Here is a 17856-nt window from a genome sequence, read left to right on the forward strand (position 1 = left end):
TCCAAGATTAGAAGTGCTAACAGTCTTGGAACTAGAAAACTGAATCTTGTAGCAAAACTTGGAAACTGATGCTTATAACAATTCCTACTGAATTTGATTAAAGGAAAAATTTCAATAAACATATTTAGTTAGACAAGAACACTTTATACAAAATTGAAATAAATTTGTCGTATTAATTCTTGGAACGGAATTTTAACTATTAGCTTTTCTAACAAAATTTATTGCAAAACCCCACTTGCTACATGCATGGCATTTAAGCATTTCAGTTATCTTTTAAATACACAAATATGTGCTTAAAATCAGCTGCATGTAGGAAAACATTTGTATATATATAAATATATGCATGAGAAAGTGATACGCAAAGAACATTCATAATAGTAGCAAATACTACCCCTTCCACACCTACTTTAAAAAGTCTTTTGTTCTAATTACCTACCAAAAGAAGTGAAAATGTTTGTTTTCTTAAAAAAAAAAGTAGACAAGATCCACAACTTTATCTCAGTTTTATTTAATATTTGATCTCAAGTGAAATGGCAATGGTGCATATTAATATCCTCAATGAATGTAAATAACCTAATTTTTTTTTCGAGTATTTACAAGCTTCCAGATACCAGTCAAATATCGAAGTCGTATCAAAAGTAGATCTTTGCCCATCTGTAGCCAGCTCCAAAATGGGACCAGCTTAGAACCTGTAATTAAAGGAGAATTGAAAATAAATTGGCTTAAATAAGCACTGAAGGGAAAATCAATTTAAAAACCACACTAAAAAGTCAACCAATACTACCTTTGACAATCTTTCTAGCTATTTAAATTGTGACCAGACTTTAAATGTATTCACATTTAAGTCATATAAAATAACTGGAATGCAAAATCTAGAAACACAATGAAACTAGGAAGTTTAATTCAGAACTTTAAAAATGACTATGGAATAGGCAGGGAAAAACAAAGAGTTCATATTTAATAATGATATCTGAATAGATGGTATTACATGATACAGGCAGCACTGGGTTCAGAGCTAGAGAACCTAAGTTTGAATCCTGGTTTTTTCACTTGTTTCTTATTTCTATTTGTGTGACTGGAGCAGTCAGTTCTTTGCGCCCCAGTTTTTTCATTTGTAAAATGAAACTGTATTAGGTGATCTCTAAGCTTCCTTCTAAATCCTATGCTTTATAAGACAATTCACTTGGTTACTGGAGAAGAAATCATTACATATAAAATAGCCAAAACACCATATAAGAGCTCACAAAAAAGATTCTGGCATACGCTAATCCAACCTCAGTAATAATTCATTTATAGTATTTTCCTTACAACATTGCTATGAGGTAGGGATTACTGTTGTCACTTTGTAGAGATGAGGAAACTCCAGCTGGGGGTGGGGTGTCATGGCTAAAAAATGCAGGTACTAGGTCACTCCCATCTCCAAGTCTCCTACTCTTTCCATTATTCCTAACTAACAGGTTAGATTACAGACTGTCGTACCACAAATAATCTAATTGTCTGAAGCTATGTAGCACAGTTTGTCCATTACAAACTATTACCAGTCCCATATTTATAAATGTACAAAAACCAAGTCAATTTCACTATTAGTATACTTTATGGGGTCCCCTGCCACTCCCAGAAACCTTACTTACTGTCTTGAGTCAGAGTGTGTGGAAGTGGTAGGTGTTCACCCACAGTTTTCTTACTCTGTCAATGAGAAGAGTCCCTGATTGTGTGGTTTCCCAGGCTACCAAGAGAGAGCAATAGTTCTTCCATGCACATAAGCAGAAGGAGATATGTTTGCCCATGTGGCCTGAGAGGGGAGTTTATGGGCAATGTCCCTGATCCACAGTCTCCTAATTGGAAGAGGGCAGTGTAACCCCATGATCTAACCTTGTAGCAGAGAAAGGAGATTTTCTTGGATACTGCCAGCCATGCAGATTACCTGGAGAGCAACTCCAAGTTGAAAGGGAATTGCTAATGTGTTAGCTGCTGCCACTGCAGCTTGGCAACGAGGAGCTAAGGCAACAAAATGGGGGAGCACAAGACCTGCACTTGGTCCCCTCTCACTGCCCCACAAGATTTGGACAGCACAGGTAGTAGTGGAAGGGGTTTGACTTTTTAAGAGCCGCAAAATGTTTGCTCATCAGTGGAATCCAAAAGAGGGTCCTATGTGACTGGAAAAGATATTGGAGGACCCTGTCAGAGCACTAGGGATTCATTGGAATGTTGGTACATTGCCCTGATGACAACTCCTAGCTTCGTTCCTTTGGAGGGGAAACTATTTTGAGTGCTTTCTCTGTTTACAAACTTCTTTGAGTCTTCTGTATCTTTTGCATTTTCTGTAGGGTAAAATAAAGGCTGTTCTACACTTGTTCTACTACCTTGAGTGCTTGTATGGAAGTTGGGGACTCTTTTTACTCAAATATATGAAAAGCCAGACATAAGCTATATTTGGAAATTTCCCAGCATAACCTCTGTGTGGAGGCAGCATAAGCCAAAGGGACAAAAGGGTCAGCCCTCTTGAGATCACATTGTCCATGTGAGCTCAGAACGGGTTATATAGGTTACATGGCCATGGGTTACACTTTATATTCATTTTAAATTTACTTTGGATTGGTTTATTTGTAGGTGTTACTTTTCCACAGTGAAATGCAAGTTCCTTGGGGGCAAGAATTGTTTTCTTTTTGTCTCTGTATTCCCGGTGCCTAGCACAGTGTCTGGCTGATAAGAAGGCACTTAATAAACACTCAATGAATTGAACTGAAAATGAAGGCATGAGCAATGAAAACACACCTCTATTTCTCCTTCCTCTCTAACACACAGAGATTAGTTCAAACCCTAAGCAAGCTAAGATATCTGCTCTAGAATAGCTTGGGGAGGCATAGGCTGATTCTAGAACATCAATAATCTGGAGAACTTTGTGAAGACAGAATCAATTTTTGGACCGAGAGACTTTCCAGATACAGAATTAACCCAAATAGCCAGGTAAGATTCCTTTTGGAAAGGACAGGAATGGAATGAGGAGAAAGGTAACATTCATTCAGGCATTCACATTCATCTGGTTTTGTCTGCTGTTTTATAAGCTTTAAAGGAGATACAACTTACAAAGCAAGTTAACATCAGAACTAGTGCCAAGCCAAAGACACTTATAATTACCTACTTGTATATAGTTATACATTAAGCTACTGGAGACCCAGCCTGGCACTCTATCTGGTAAAGAGCATACAATTATAAACAAAATCACTATAGCCCAGAATATTTATGGACTGAGAGGCAGTATGGTACAGTAGGACAAGAGGGTTGCCCTCAGAATCAGAACTACTTGGGTTAAAATCCTTTTTCTGACACATCCTGGCTAAAGGGCCATGGGAAAAATCACTTAACTTCTCGCTGTCCAGGCAATTTTCTAATCCTATAAATGAAGAACAGTTTTAGATCTGCATTGATAGAGCCAGTTTCCTCACTCAGGTGCTCTCTATATTAATGAAATCATAGGGGAAACACACAAAAGACATAATTTTTTTTCAGATATAGGATATATATACATGAGATAAAAAGAAGTGGTTTTGAATAGATTTTGAAAGTATATGCAGGGAGCAGGACTGCAGATTTATCCACTTTTCAATCCCCTAAAAGTATTGGGTACATAAAAGATGCTTATTAAATATCTCCAGAATGAGTCAAACAAACACAATGTTAACAAAAAACACATCTATCCTTAAAGATTCTAAGCTATTCTGCCAACTTTTGACAAGTATGGTACCTTTTCTGATACCTATTTAAGTGAGCTATGCTTAGTGAATCTCTTGGCTAAGAAAAGGTACCTCTCCCATTACATAAGGGAAAGGAGTAGAAACTGGCAGAAAAGGTATAAAATAGCTTTTCCATGGAGTTGGTTCATTGACATAGAAAATTGCCTAGGTCCTGACAGCAATAGGGAAAGGAAGGGATCTTAAAATTTTGTTTTGACTTGGGCTGATTTTAGATCAATTGTCATATGAACAATTCACACTTACCTTCAATTTCAGTCCAGTTGACAGCAACTTCTGCTATTGGAATTTTAAAAAACTGTGCGATATAAAGAAGTTCTACATCAAATGCCCTGAAATAGATATTTTTTTTAAAAGCAAATTGGGTTGTAATTAGATCTCTTATGTGACATAATTAAAATTAGCTTGTTCAACAGTTGTGCAGTTTACATAGTTGCTCTGAGGGTCAGACCCCATAAATGATGAAATTAATAAAAAGCTAAATAATAAAAAGCTAAATTATGAAAGAGACAAAATGACTTAAGGATCTGACAGTGACCCAGTTAAAGGAGAAATCGAGAGTCCTGATTAGAAATCAGAACATTTAGACACTTTCATAGAGAAGGTCTTAAACCCAGCCCTGTTATTTTAAAGAATGTTTTAATCTAAAGCATCTGAGACAGATCCTTGTCAATCTTAACTTTAAGATGTTCAGGTAGAACTGAGAGCCTGTTTCATGCTTAATCAACAACCTAATATTGAGATGATGACATCATTCTCAAAGAAGCCCCCAAACAGAAGGCTCACAGCCTGCGGATGCTTAGGTAATTTTGCTGCCACTAACTCAGAGAATCAAGGTTTCTCTTCCAAAGGTAATGACCCTGGGTCCCCTCTCTGATGGCATCTTCTCCCCTACTGTGGCAGCAAGGTGGTACAATGGATAGAGCATTGGCCCTGGAGTTAAGAAGACTTGGATTCAAATTTAGCTTCAGGCTTCTTCTACCTGTTGTGAACCTGGGCAAGTCACTTAATCTCTGTCTTAACTCCCTCAACTATAAAATGGGGGTGATAATAGCACCCAACTCATAGGGTTGTAGTGAAGACCAAATGAGATATTATTCATAAAGCACCTAGCACAGTGGCTAGTACAGAGTAGGCACTTAATAAATGCTAATTCCCTTACACTTCCTGCTATTGTATAGCATACTTATAGATATTTAGGGTGCAAATGTGAGTAGGTCTTTGGTACAGGTAGGTAATCTCAAGTGCAGTCTTATTGAGAGAAGTTAACACATCAATGAAGCTTTGAACAGTTCTAGTTCCATTTCCTAGTTTGCCTTTATTTCCCCAACTACGGTGAAACTTTCTTGTACTTTTTCTGATCATTGAGGAAGAAACACAGTCCACCCTTACACTGAAACTGAGACATTAATGAGCACTGACACGCATGCTGCTTTCTTGCATCTTGCCACTGAATTTCTCCTGTTCACTTATGAAGTACACTTATAAGTGCACAGTCCATGGTAAAAATGAATGAGAAAGAATTATCTACTGTCCCTTAATCCTTCCACACACTTAAAAAATTTAAGTTCTCTATAAGAAACAGGTTTCTTCCCATCTCTACTCTCTTACATTTCCATGGGTAGTATAAGCTTCTGCCTACACTTCTAAGTCTTATTACATATTAAAAAAGAATAAAGTGATGCTTTATTACTCTGGCCCAGATAGATTCATTTTAGTCTCAATCAACAAAGGATTTGGAAGGAGGTTTCCTTCTCTCCCCTTTAAGGGTCTTGCCTCTCCCTATCCTGTTCAAATTCTAATTATGTAACTAGCCCCAAAATGAGATATTTGGATAATTCAGGATAAAAGTTATTTTAAGCTCACTTAATACCTTTTCTTATCCTACTTAAACATCTAGTTAGGAAGGTAGAACCATCTAAAAAGAGGGTGCTTTGTATTTTCCAAAAGGAAATATAAAAACTTCTGTTAAACAGGATTGACAATTTTGAAGGAAGGAAACTCAACATTAAGCCTTATGCTTCACCCTGAACTCTCTCCATTATTCCTTTGTTTTCTATTTCATAAGAGCATACTACAAGACAAGTGTCAGTTGTTGGGCTGAGATAGGTTTTCTGATAGCTGAATTACTTGAACAGGATTTTCAATATTAAATAACTTTCTAAAGAATGCATTGTCCAAGTACCTAGTTAGTCAAATCTATACCTTATCAGATAAGAAAAGTGATTCAATTCAAGAATTATGCAAATGTAAAGGAATAGGTAAGAGGAGAGCTCATTGGCTGGAATCACCTTATGAAAAAACCCAACAATGACTATACATTTTGTTATGTTTTTGTTATTAGAGACAGCATGGCATAGCAGAGAGGGGCCTTGCAGTAGGGATGCTTCAGTTTAAGTCCTTCCTCTGACATACACTGGCTGTGACCAGTGTGGGATTTTGGAAGACCCAAAAAAGATTGTGGAAAAAATAAATCACATCTCCACACATAAGTAACAAACACTTTTTATCAGTAAGGCACATGAAATTACTGTAATAATTAGAATGCCTTACTCCTTTGACAAAAACTGCTGGAAAAACTAGAAAGTAATATGGCAGAAATTAGGCTGGGAGCAATTTCTCACACCATGTATCACAAGAAGCTACAAATGGACACAAGACTAAATATTAAAGATCACTTTTTTTTTTTAAATGGAGGAGAATGGAAAAAGGTACCTTTCACTAACTATGGTTAGGGGAAGAATTCCCAAGTTAATTAAGAATAGAGATGACCACAGAAGATAAAATGGACAATCTTCATTATATAAAATCAAAAAGATTTTGCAAAAACAAATGTAACTAAATTTACAATAAAAGCAGTTAATTGGGATAAGTATAAAAAATATTTTTGATAAAGGTCTGATAGTCAACAGAGGGAAATGATACAAATATCTAAGAATAGGAGCCATTCCTACAGAATATAAATGATAAAAGTATATGAATAGGCAGTTTTCAAAAGAAGAAATGCAACCTTGTAAAAGAACCTTATGAAAAAACATCCAGAATCATAAATAATAAGGTAAATGAAAATTAAAACAACACTAAGGTTTTACCTCATATCAGATGACAAAACGCAAAAATCACAAATATCGTAAGGGCTTTAGGCGAACCAGAATACTAATGGAATGGTTGGGAGAGTTATAAATTGGTGTAACAATTCTGGAAAAAAATTTAGAACTATACCCAATCTTTAAACCCTTTGACCCATTACTGGGAAAATAACTCAGAGAGGTCAATAAAGGGAAAGGGCGCATATATAAAAATACTTATAGCAGTACTTTATGTGGTAGTAAGGAACTTGAAACAAAGCAGATAGTTATCAAAAGGGAACTACAGGAACAAACTGTGTTATATGAATGTAACAGAATATCACTATGCCATAAGAAATGACAAATATGAGGAATTCATAGAAACTTGGGAAGACCTGTATCAACTAATGCAGAGTAAAATAAACAGAACAAGGCCACAACAATGTAGAATAAAACAACTGTAAAAGACTTCAGAACATTGATGAAGCATACCTCCTGCCTCTTGGAAGGGATGAAGGACTACAGGTGTGAAATGAGATAGTTTTAGAAACGGCCAAGGTATGTTTTGCTTGGCTATACTTAATAAATACAAGGATTTCCAAGTGGGAAGGATAGAAGTAGAGTTAGTGGAAAGTGAAAGAAATATTTAAAAACAGAAAAATAAAGAAAAGAAAAGAACACTGATAAAACAAAAAAGTTCAGATGAGAATACAAATAGGGCAGTTTTGTTACTACTTTGTAAAATACATATTTTAAAAAGAAACAAATTACATAACAGATGTTCCCAGTTTAATAAACAATACTTTTTGTTCTTGGTATGTTGGAATGTTTGCATTTGTTGATAATTATTAAATTAATAAAGAGAAAGCAAACATATGGTAAGTATTTATGTAAAATACCAAGTATTTGGGGGAGGGGAGCAGTAATCACATAGTTATAATGAGTAAGAGTGTAGTTAGATAGTTACAACAAGGGCAATGGTTAAATGTCTGAAATCTGCTTTTTAAAGGTTGAGATAGTTCCCATGTTTGAATGTGCTGCTAGTATAGCTGCTCCCAGCATTGTCCTGGGAGGAAATATATACTTACTGAGGTTAAAGAAACTGTCAGAACAGAATATACTTTCAAATACTCCATTTTCAGAACCACTCACAAATGTGGCAACATAAAACTTTAACATTAGTTAGAAGGCATTTGGCAGCCATATGTTTCTGAGGAATTTTATTTCTGCCATTAACCATATTTCACTCATTACAATTCTGGAAGCATTAAGAAGCCTGCAGTGTCTCTATTAATCATCCAACAAGCATTTATTAGTGCCTACTATGTACTTTCTCACTGTGGTAGTCAATGGGGATACAAAAACAAAAAAAGAAACAATACAAAGAGTATAAAGGGAAACAGCACGTACACATAAAAGTTTAAGTAGAATAAATATAAAGAGAATAAATACAAATAAATCCAAGATTGTTTTGAAAGAAGTGCAGCAAATAAAATCAATAAAGGTAAAGTGAGGTACATGGCTCTGAGCAAAATCAGTTTATTAACAGTAACACATATAACTGTTAACAAAATGGGCCAGACTGGCAACCTCAGTAAAGCCAGTGACTCAAATGAGGAGGGGACCCTCTTTATTGACACATAAAAAAGGAGGGGTCTGAGGAGGTATGGAGAAAAAGTGACAGATTGTAGGTTTGAGGCAGGAACATTACAATTGGCAATACTAAGAAAGGTAGGCTGGCATTCACAAGAGGCTAATCACTGCCCCCTCTCTGACAAATGAGAAATGTTAATTTTTTTCTGAGACTCATCTGTATCCTGTAATCTTTGCTAGGGGATTAAAACTACCAGACTTTCTGTCTCTTTAGAAGAGATTAAAAACTCCCCTAATTGCATAAGGACAAGCAAGGACAGAGGACATATCTCGTAGGGATGTTACTAACTTGCAGAGCTTAAAGATAACATTGTCTTGGAAGTATCCCAGGGGCTACCTGTGAGAGATAACTCTTCTACAGCTTTTCTAGACTTGTTTTTTACCAGTCTACAGCTTCATCCTACCCCATTTCCCAATTAGACAATTCACACTGCTTTGAGTAGTCTAAGAGTTAAAATGGCTAAAAAAGTGATCCCTCCTAATGTTCAAAACATTTATGTTGAAGAATCAAGTCGAGGTTTATTCATTGTTATAATAAAGGTTCCCTGGGATGGGGTAGGAATACACTGGGAAATGAAGATAATGTAAAAACGAAAGAGATCAAGAAAATTTTATTTCAAAAAAGATTCAGGACAAGATAATACTAGGAAAGAAAGAACACAAGAATTCTGAGGTTCTGGAAATGTAATTACAGTGAAATAAAATATATCCTTTGTTCTATGATTCAAAAGGAAGAACTAGTAAGTTTTCAAATAACAACCCTGGAGCAAAAAAATGCTTTGATTAAAGGCTTATTAACACAACATTCTATGTGTGCACATTGGTGACTCTCCATTTAGCTTGAGATGAAATGCTGAAGAATGCTACCAAGGAATGGGATAAGACAGACTTTTGAAGAGAAGGCCACCAACTATACAACTTTTGATTTTTACTGATCCCAAAGATACTGATTAAAACATGGGACAAAAAGCACACACATACCCACCAACGTAGGCCATAAAGGAAAGAAAACAAAACCGTTCCATGAATGGTTTTCTTTTTTTTCTTTTTTCCTACTGTTTACAAAAACTGAATTTGAAAGGAAAAAAACTAAAGGCATTTTCATCATATTTTGTTTATCGAATATAACTAGTTTTACACTTCAAGGAAAAATCTGAACCTCAACAATGAAAACACTATTCCCTATTCCTAAAGCCTCGCTTTTAAACTACAAAGAACAAGTCCCTTGGCCCATCTGGATATAACAGTTGAATGAATAACTTCAGGTCCAGGGGGAGGAACTTCCTTTCAAGTGTGGCTTCTTATAATTATGTTCACTGGTTTCATATTTCATAGTGATTATTCATATCAGTGATTCTTCTGTTCTACATAGTAACAACATATGCATGCTCAAAGAAAAATAGGTCATTTTTTAAACAAAGAATTTAAATAGCTTTGGATTCTAATGATCATTTTAATTCTTAACAAAGATTTCTCCAAAGCAACTTCATTTTTTCTGGTGTGGCATCTGTTTCTCTGGAAACAGATGCTGAAAACTGGGGAAGACTACTAAGTAATTAGAATCTGGGCAAGTTTCAGTGATTGAGGCAGAGGATTGGTTACATTATATAAAGAGAAGTAACTAACTAAATGTTAACAACTCAAAAGGTTCTCACTTTTAAAAAGGATAATTACCATTTTTTAACCTGATGTTAAGGAAAGCATAAAAGTGAAGATTCTTTCAATCAAAAGCAAATATTTTTAGTAGCTAAAGTTTGGAACTGGGAATAACTATTCTCTTTAATAGTCAATAATATAATAAAACATAATAAACAAAAAAAACCCAAAACATGATAACTGTTTCATATTAAAATTAACAGATATGAATATTACTCATAATATATTTGAGGTATACTTCCATGCTCAATAAAATCAATTTTAGTTCAGTAAGTTACATTCCTTAAAGTGTACATTTTTAAAGGTGAAAATTGATGTTCCTAAACAGACATGGAATAAAAGTATTTATTTGGAAAGAAATAAGGAAAGTGGACATTCTTTGAAGGCCCTATATGAAATTTACTCAGCACAATCTTAGTCTGATAACCAAATGAATTTATGATAAGATCATAGGCTTTAGAGGGAAAGGACCTTACAGATCATTAACTCTATTTTCAGATGAGGAAACTGAAGCAAAAGGTGTTTAATTAACTTGTTCAGAGTCATATAGGTAATGAATGGCAGAGCAAGGATTTGAATACAGATTCCCTGACTCCAAATATACTGGGTTTTGGCATACAGATGCAATTCATTATCTGTATTGTTTTGTTAGATATTTGATAAGGCATGTAGGTGGCACAGTGGATTTAACACTGGATCCGGATCCAGCAAGGCCTGAGTTCAAATCAGTCTTCAGATACTTGCTAGCCTGGGCAAGTTACTCAGTTTCCTAATCTGTAAAGTGCAGATAATAACAGCATCTACTTCTCAGGGTTGTTGTGTAGATAAAACAAGATAATATTTATACAATGCTTTATAAACCTTAAAGTGCTACATAAATGCTATTATTATTATGACTTTTTATCTTTATTTTTCCTTTTAAAAAAAAAGAAAAAGAATGTACTGTTGGGGAGGGGCATTCTACCATGATAATTATCTTTTTTCATACTGTTCATAATTAAGATTACTTTTCAGTAGATAAATGTAGGCTTATATAAATCTGTATACTGGAATTTTATTATCTTTGAAAATAACCTTTCATGCTTTAAACTAGTATCTAATAAATATAATAGAAATGCAATGACTCAAACTAGGTTACATATACACAAATTTTTTAAAAGCCAGTACATTCAGTTGTAAGGAAAAGATTGTAACGTTAGATACTGCCAAGTCAGAGAACTTACCATCGCTCAATGTGCAAATTTGCAAAAGTCAGCAAGGCTGCTTCTCGAGTTAACAATTTGAAACCACATTGTGTGTCTCTGATTTCTTTGACACAGAGGAACCACACCAGAAAGTGGAATCCATGCATGAGAAGAGTTCGGAAATAGGAACGCTGAAAACAAAGTACAGACACAATTTAGATGACATTTCCATTTATTTGTCAAGGGTACTCTAAAGTGGTGGAAAGTATCTGACTTCACATAACTATGTTTTAATTTTGAATTGACTGTGTACACCTAACATATAAACAAAGTTCCATTAGCTTCACCAACAAAACATATCAAAAAGACAGTTTTTAAAATTTAATAAAAACAAGTGAGAATGCCTGGAAGCTAAGCCACTGAGCAGGGGCACTAAATAACGAGTTCCTGAGTTATTAATGGTTGAGCAGGAGAAGAAATACTATAGTACTTCCTGAGAGCACAAGGCTCCAGGCAGTCTACCATGAAAAACGGGCTTTATGTTGCTACAAGCAAGGAGGAGATCATCACATGTACTTATGATTCCTCTTTGCCTCACAAACTTTTATCAGTCTAAGAGAAAGCTGATAGTTATCATGGTAGAATGCAATAATGACAGACTAAAATGCAGCCTCCTGCAAAGAGCAGTGGACTAGGAGTGAAGATACCTGGGTTTGAATCCCAATTACAACACCAAATCATTTAACTGGAGCTTTGGTTTCCTTATGTGTAAAATGGGGATAAAATTTGTACTAGCTACTGCATAGAGGTCACAGGATCATAGATTTTAAGATGGAGGGGACCTTTGAAAGATAAGGGAACAAACTTTCAGAGATGAGTGACTTGCTCAAAGTCACAAAGTAAGGAGGGACTAAGCCAGGATTTGAATGGAAGTCCTCTGAGCCCCAAGCCAGTACTCTTTCCATTGCTCCAAATGGCATCCAATAGAGTCTTTTCAGTGTGGTCTAAGTGCCAATTCTGTTTCTTTACATCGCAGGTCTAAGCAGGCTTTTAACATTTGTCTAAGTTAGTTCCAAGAGAGTTTCTAGGTGATCTTTAAAAAGGATGCACATGTCAAACAAATACATCCTCACTGTGTAAGACAGGTAAAAATAAATAGCACAAATAGTCCAGTTGTATAGTTTCGCGATGGAGTGGCCAAAACTTTTTCTACCAATAGCTCACATTGACATGTAAAGCACTTTGCACATGTTAAAATGGTATGATATGTCATCTCATCTGATTATCTTAACAGCCTTGTGAATCAGATGCTACGAGTATCTCCATCTCACAGATGAGTTAATGACTTGCTCAGGGTCACACAGAGCTAATAAATATATGAAGCAGAAATCAAACTCTGATCTTCCTGACTCCAATTCCACCTTTTCATCCACCAGCCAGGGCTTCTTAGGTCACTTGGGACCCCTTCAGTACTTCTCGGGTCGAGACCCATAGTTTAGGAAGTGCTGCAATATGCCACCTCGATGCCTCAATGGTAAGACTATTTGTAGAAAAAAAACTGGCCTTTCAAGGAAGTCTTCTCTCGGTTCCGGGAATTTTCTCTGGTTGTCCCCCACGCTTGGAATGCTTTCCCTCCTCAACTCTGCCTACTGGCTTCCCTGGATTCTTTCAAGTCCCAGCTAAAATCCTTCCTTCTAGAGGAAGCCTTTCCCAACCCCTCTAAATTCTGGTGCCTTCCTTCTCTTAATTACTTCTTGCTTAATCTGTATATAGCTTATTTGTACATATCTGTTTGCTGGCTGTCTTCTCCATTAGATTGTGGCCATTAGATTCTCCATTAGATTGCTTCTATTTGTATCTTCAGTGTTTAGCATAGTGTCCAGCATATAGTAGATGCTTAATAAATGTTTATTGACTGACTAGGAAAAAAGTGCCACAGGGTAAATAAATTGATTTGATTCTTTCTCTGCTGCTTACAAACACGTTCAAGTCTATCCCATACTTAATAAACCTTCACTTGACAAGTGCACCAAAGCACTGCTGGTGGAGATGTAAATTGATCCAGCTACTCTGGAAAGCAAGTTGGAAAGATACTTCAAAAATTTGCTAACATAATCCTTTGATCTAGCAATCCCACCATTGCTAGGCATATATATCAAGAGATCAAAGAAAGAGAGACAAGACCTACATGTCAAAAATATTTATAGCACTTCTTTTTGTCAGAGCAAAGAACTGGAAACAAAGTGAGTGCCCATAGGTTGGGGGAATAAAGGCTGAACAAATTGTGGTATATGAATGTAATGTACATTATTGTTTTGTAAGAAACAACAAATGGCAAGGATTCAGGGGAACTTGAAAGGATTTACATGAATCAATACAGAGTGAAGAGCACTGAACCAGAACAATTTATACAATGACTACAATAGTGTAAAAGAAAACAACCATGTAGATTGAACAACTATGATCAATGAAATGACCAATCAGGTCTCCAGAAGACTAATCATGAAGCATTAGTCCCATCTTTTGACAGAGGTTTAGAATGAGACAAATACTATCATATATAGCCATTGCATGGATCTGTTTTACTCAAATACTCTTTTTTCTACAATGGTGGGGTTTTGTAGGGGTTAGGGGGACCAGGCAGACAGGAGAGAATTAGAGAGAATATTGGTAGCAATAATGATACAAAAAAGAAAGAAAAAGTTAATGAAACATTAAAAGTACATATAAGGGAACAGATCAAAGTCCAGAAGAGGATATAGACAAGTAGGGCAGTATTCAAACTACTGTGTTAAATTTACTATAGAAAAATCAATAAGCACTTGCTAAGTACTTACTATGTATGTGCCAAGCACTGTGCTAAGAGCTGATGATATAAAGAGAGTAACAGAAATTCATGGTGTCATATACAATCACCTTTTTTTTTGCTTTTCCATCTACCCAAACCTGAGTAACTGGGAGGATGATAGTGCCTTTGACAGTAATAGGGAAGTTAAGAAGGAGAGGAAAGGGAATTATTGTTTTTGACTTGTTTTAGTTTTGTTTTGGCCAGGTTGACTTTTAGATGCCTATGGAATATATCCAGTTTAAAATGACCAACAGGCAATCAATGATATGGAACTGGAGCTCAAAGAAGGTCCAGGGTTCTACGGTTATAGAACCATGGGTTCTTATAGGGTTAGTTATAAAGATCTGGGAATCATCTATAGAGAGATGACAATTGAATCTATGGGAGCTAATAAGATCACTATATACTTTAAACTATACATCACAGAAATTTAGTCATATACCATCATCTTTTTTTCTGTTCTTCTGTATACATGGACACATTCATGTTTGTTAATTTTTATCACATTTCTAATAATAAAGAAAAAAATCTCACTTCACTTGCCATAGTCTCAAGTTATCTTCTTTTATCTCTCCCTCTATGCTTGCTGCCTTCACTTCTTCCTGAATCACTTACTTTGTCAGTCTTTGAAATCTAGTTTCTGATATCATCTCTGAAGCAGAACTGCTTTCTCTATAGGTCTCTAACTTATAAATAATCTTAATGAACTTTTATTTCTCATTGTTTTCGACCTCTGAGTTTTTGATACCACTGACAATTCTTTCCTCCTAGACACTCTTTCTTTTCTTGCCTCTCAAGACACTGTCTTCCTACTTTTCCAATCATTTCTTCTCAGTTTCCTCTGCTGGATCATCATTCTATCTTCTATCTTCTTGGCATGGTTGTTGGTTAAGAATTCTGGCCTGGGCCCTTTTCTCTGTCTCTACTTTCTCAGATATTATATTAGTTCCCATGGGTTTAAGAATCATTTTTTTATACAGATGATTCCCCAAATCTATATAACCAGCCCTAACCACTCTCCTAAATTACAGCCAGGCATTATCAGCTGCCTGCTAGATATCTTCTCCTGTATGTCCTGTAGGCAGGCCAATGAAACATACTTAAAACAGACTCCAATATGTTCCCCTCTAAAGCCAATCTTCCCTCTGAACTTCTGTTGAGAACACCGCCATCCTCCCAGTCAGCTATATTCACAACTTCTGAATCATCCTTTATTCTTCTCTGTCTCACATTACTCCTCCATCCTCACATGATTATCTAATCCACTGCCAAGTCTTGATCCTTCAGCCTCCACAACATCTCTCACAATTGTCCTCTTCTTCCCTTTCAGACGGCCACTACCATGATATAGGCCTGAATGACCTCTTGCCTGTACTACTGTAGTAACTTCCTAACTGCTTGCTCTCCCTCATTCCATTCTTTCCTCTGTCCTTTCTGTCTTCTAGAAAGCTGCCAGAATAATCATCCTAGCGTATAGGTCTGACTATGTCACAAACCTCAAAAACTTCATTGCTTAGAGGATATAAAATATACTCTTAGGGGAAGCTAGGTGGCGCAGTGGAGAGAGCACCACCCCTGGACTCAGGAGGACCTGAGTTCAAATTTGGTCTCAGACACATGATACTCACTAGCTGTGTGACCCTGGGCAAGTCATTTAACCCTAACTGCCTTGCAAAATAAAACAAAATACACTTTCTAGCATTTAAGGCCCTCTGAAACCAGGTATTAACTATCATCACTATAAACATATATGCATATATGTAAAACTATATATATGAAACTCCAAATTCTACATTCTAGCTAAATTGAACTAAAAGCTCTTTTCCAAAAGTGACAGTTTCTTAGAAATGATACTTCATGCTTTCTACTCAGTCCTCATTTCTCTATCTTAGAAAGTTTGTCTTCCCTGCAAGATTCAGCTCAGATGCCATCTTTTCCATTTAGCTTTCTCTGATTGCCTTAGTTCTTACTGTCACCTTCCACCTCTGTTTCTCTTGTACTATACTTTGTGTAGATATTGTACACTCTAGTACAAAGTAAACTCCTCGAAGTAGGAACTGTTTCATTTGTCATAAATAACGCAATTTATTCAACTTGCAACTTTGGGTAGGAACCATACTACAGAAAGCACAAAGAAAAAGTTGATACTCTGATGAATCCATTATTTTATCAGTGATGGTAGCTCCGTGTTGGACCAGATAACACCCCCACTGTGCCTTTCAATCTTTAATTTTTAAAGACAGTTGGCAGAATCCTTTATATATTAGATGCAACATTAAAATGTATCAGCAAGCATATTCCTTTAGGTAAAAAATGTGTTAGTATACAAAAACTTTGATACTGCACTTCTACTACAGAATGGCAGATTTTGATTCAATGTAACATTTAGCTGTCCCAAAGTGAAAGGGGTTTGCGCCACTTGGGTCTTCAAGGGCTGATGAACACTTGGGATGAGGTGGAGGTGAGGTCTGAGCAGCATGCTGCTATAGGGGAAAAGTGCTAAATTTGGAAAATCCGAGCTGCACTGCTGACTACTTGTGTGACGTGAGCATGTCATCTAACCTTCCTGGACCTCACTTCCTTGTCTTTAAAATGAAGGAGTTGGACTAAATGACCTCTAAGGTCCCTTCTGGATCTGAAGATCTGGGTTCAGGTCCTACTTCTAAGCAAGCTGCTGATATACGTAAGTAGAACTTACTCATTCCAATAAAATCATAGGTCCAGGTTAAAAAAAGTCCCTTTTATCTTCTATGGTTCATTGAATTATAAACTAAAAATCAATAAAATAAACTGTTAGACCCTTTTAATAGTCACTAAAAATGTATAATTTTGTATATCTTGCAATAACAAATATTCAAAAAGGAGCCAAATAGTGGTCAAGAGAGGCAGCTGTAATGAAAACACCTACTTTCAAAAAGCCCAAATCGTCCCCCTTTGTTTTTCTGTTGAAAAAGGATTCTAGATAATAAGGTAAGAGAGACTGTATAGTTTTGAAATCATATTACTGAAAACTTTTAAAGTCAACTAAGTAATTTTCAAAGGTATTTGCAAAAAAGTGGCATATACATATTATAGCATCTGCCTAAAGTTCCTAAAATAATTCTGAAACATTTAAAAAACAGGTAGGGTCAAAATATTTTAGAGAAGTTACTGGTCTAGGATGGGCTATACGATAGTGGCACCTCTTCCTTTAAGGCTCAACTCAAAAGCTACCTACTCTATCATGCCTTCCTCAATACTCTTTGCCAGAAGACCCCCTACACTAGCTCTCTATCTTATTCTTTGTTATCTTCCACTGTGCATAGTACAGTGCCTTGCAAACAGCAGGTGCTTGATAAATATATGGTCTTATATATTACTTGAAAATATTTCATCAGGGTGAACATTCCTTTTACTGATAAATATTAATTCTTTACCAATTTCTAATAACAAAATCTAGGAAGCAATAATAGAAATGAAAATCCCAATCCAAATAACTACAAAATGAAGTATCGAAGATCCTATCTACCAAAGCACACAAAAGACTTTTTACAGACTCAATCACAAAGTACTCCTTAAAGAAATAAAGAACAATTTAAATAGCTGGGGAAATATCAATGCTCATGGTTAGGCTGTGCCAATATAATAAAATGACAATATTACCAAAGTTAATTTACATTGTTAAGGCCATATCAATAAAGTATCAATGGGATACT

The 17856-nt window shown here is 35.9% G+C and overlaps 1 protein-coding gene across 1 annotated transcript in view; it reads right to left on the minus strand.

The window, feature by feature from the left end:
* Positions 1-484: 484 nt before the first annotated feature.
* Positions 485-17856, minus strand: part of ALG5 (ALG5 dolichyl-phosphate beta-glucosyltransferase) — a 52066-nt gene continuing 34694 nt past the window's right edge. Inside the window, exons 8-10 of the mRNA XM_027856933.1 lie at positions 11353-11504; positions 3999-4084; positions 485-689 (exon numbers count right to left, since the gene is read on the minus strand). Coding sequence (XP_027712734.1) covers positions 574-689; positions 3999-4084; positions 11353-11504 — 354 coding nt within the window. The 3' untranslated portion in view covers positions 485-573. The remainder of the gene's footprint in view (positions 690-3998; positions 4085-11352; positions 11505-17856) is intronic.

Source organism: Vombatus ursinus, unplaced genomic scaffold, assembly GCF_900497805.2.
Source record: "Vombatus ursinus unplaced genomic scaffold, bare-nosed wombat genome assembly UNPS02011700.1, whole genome shotgun sequence".
In the NCBI taxonomy this organism is placed as follows: domain Eukaryota; kingdom Metazoa; phylum Chordata; class Mammalia; order Diprotodontia; family Vombatidae; genus Vombatus; species Vombatus ursinus.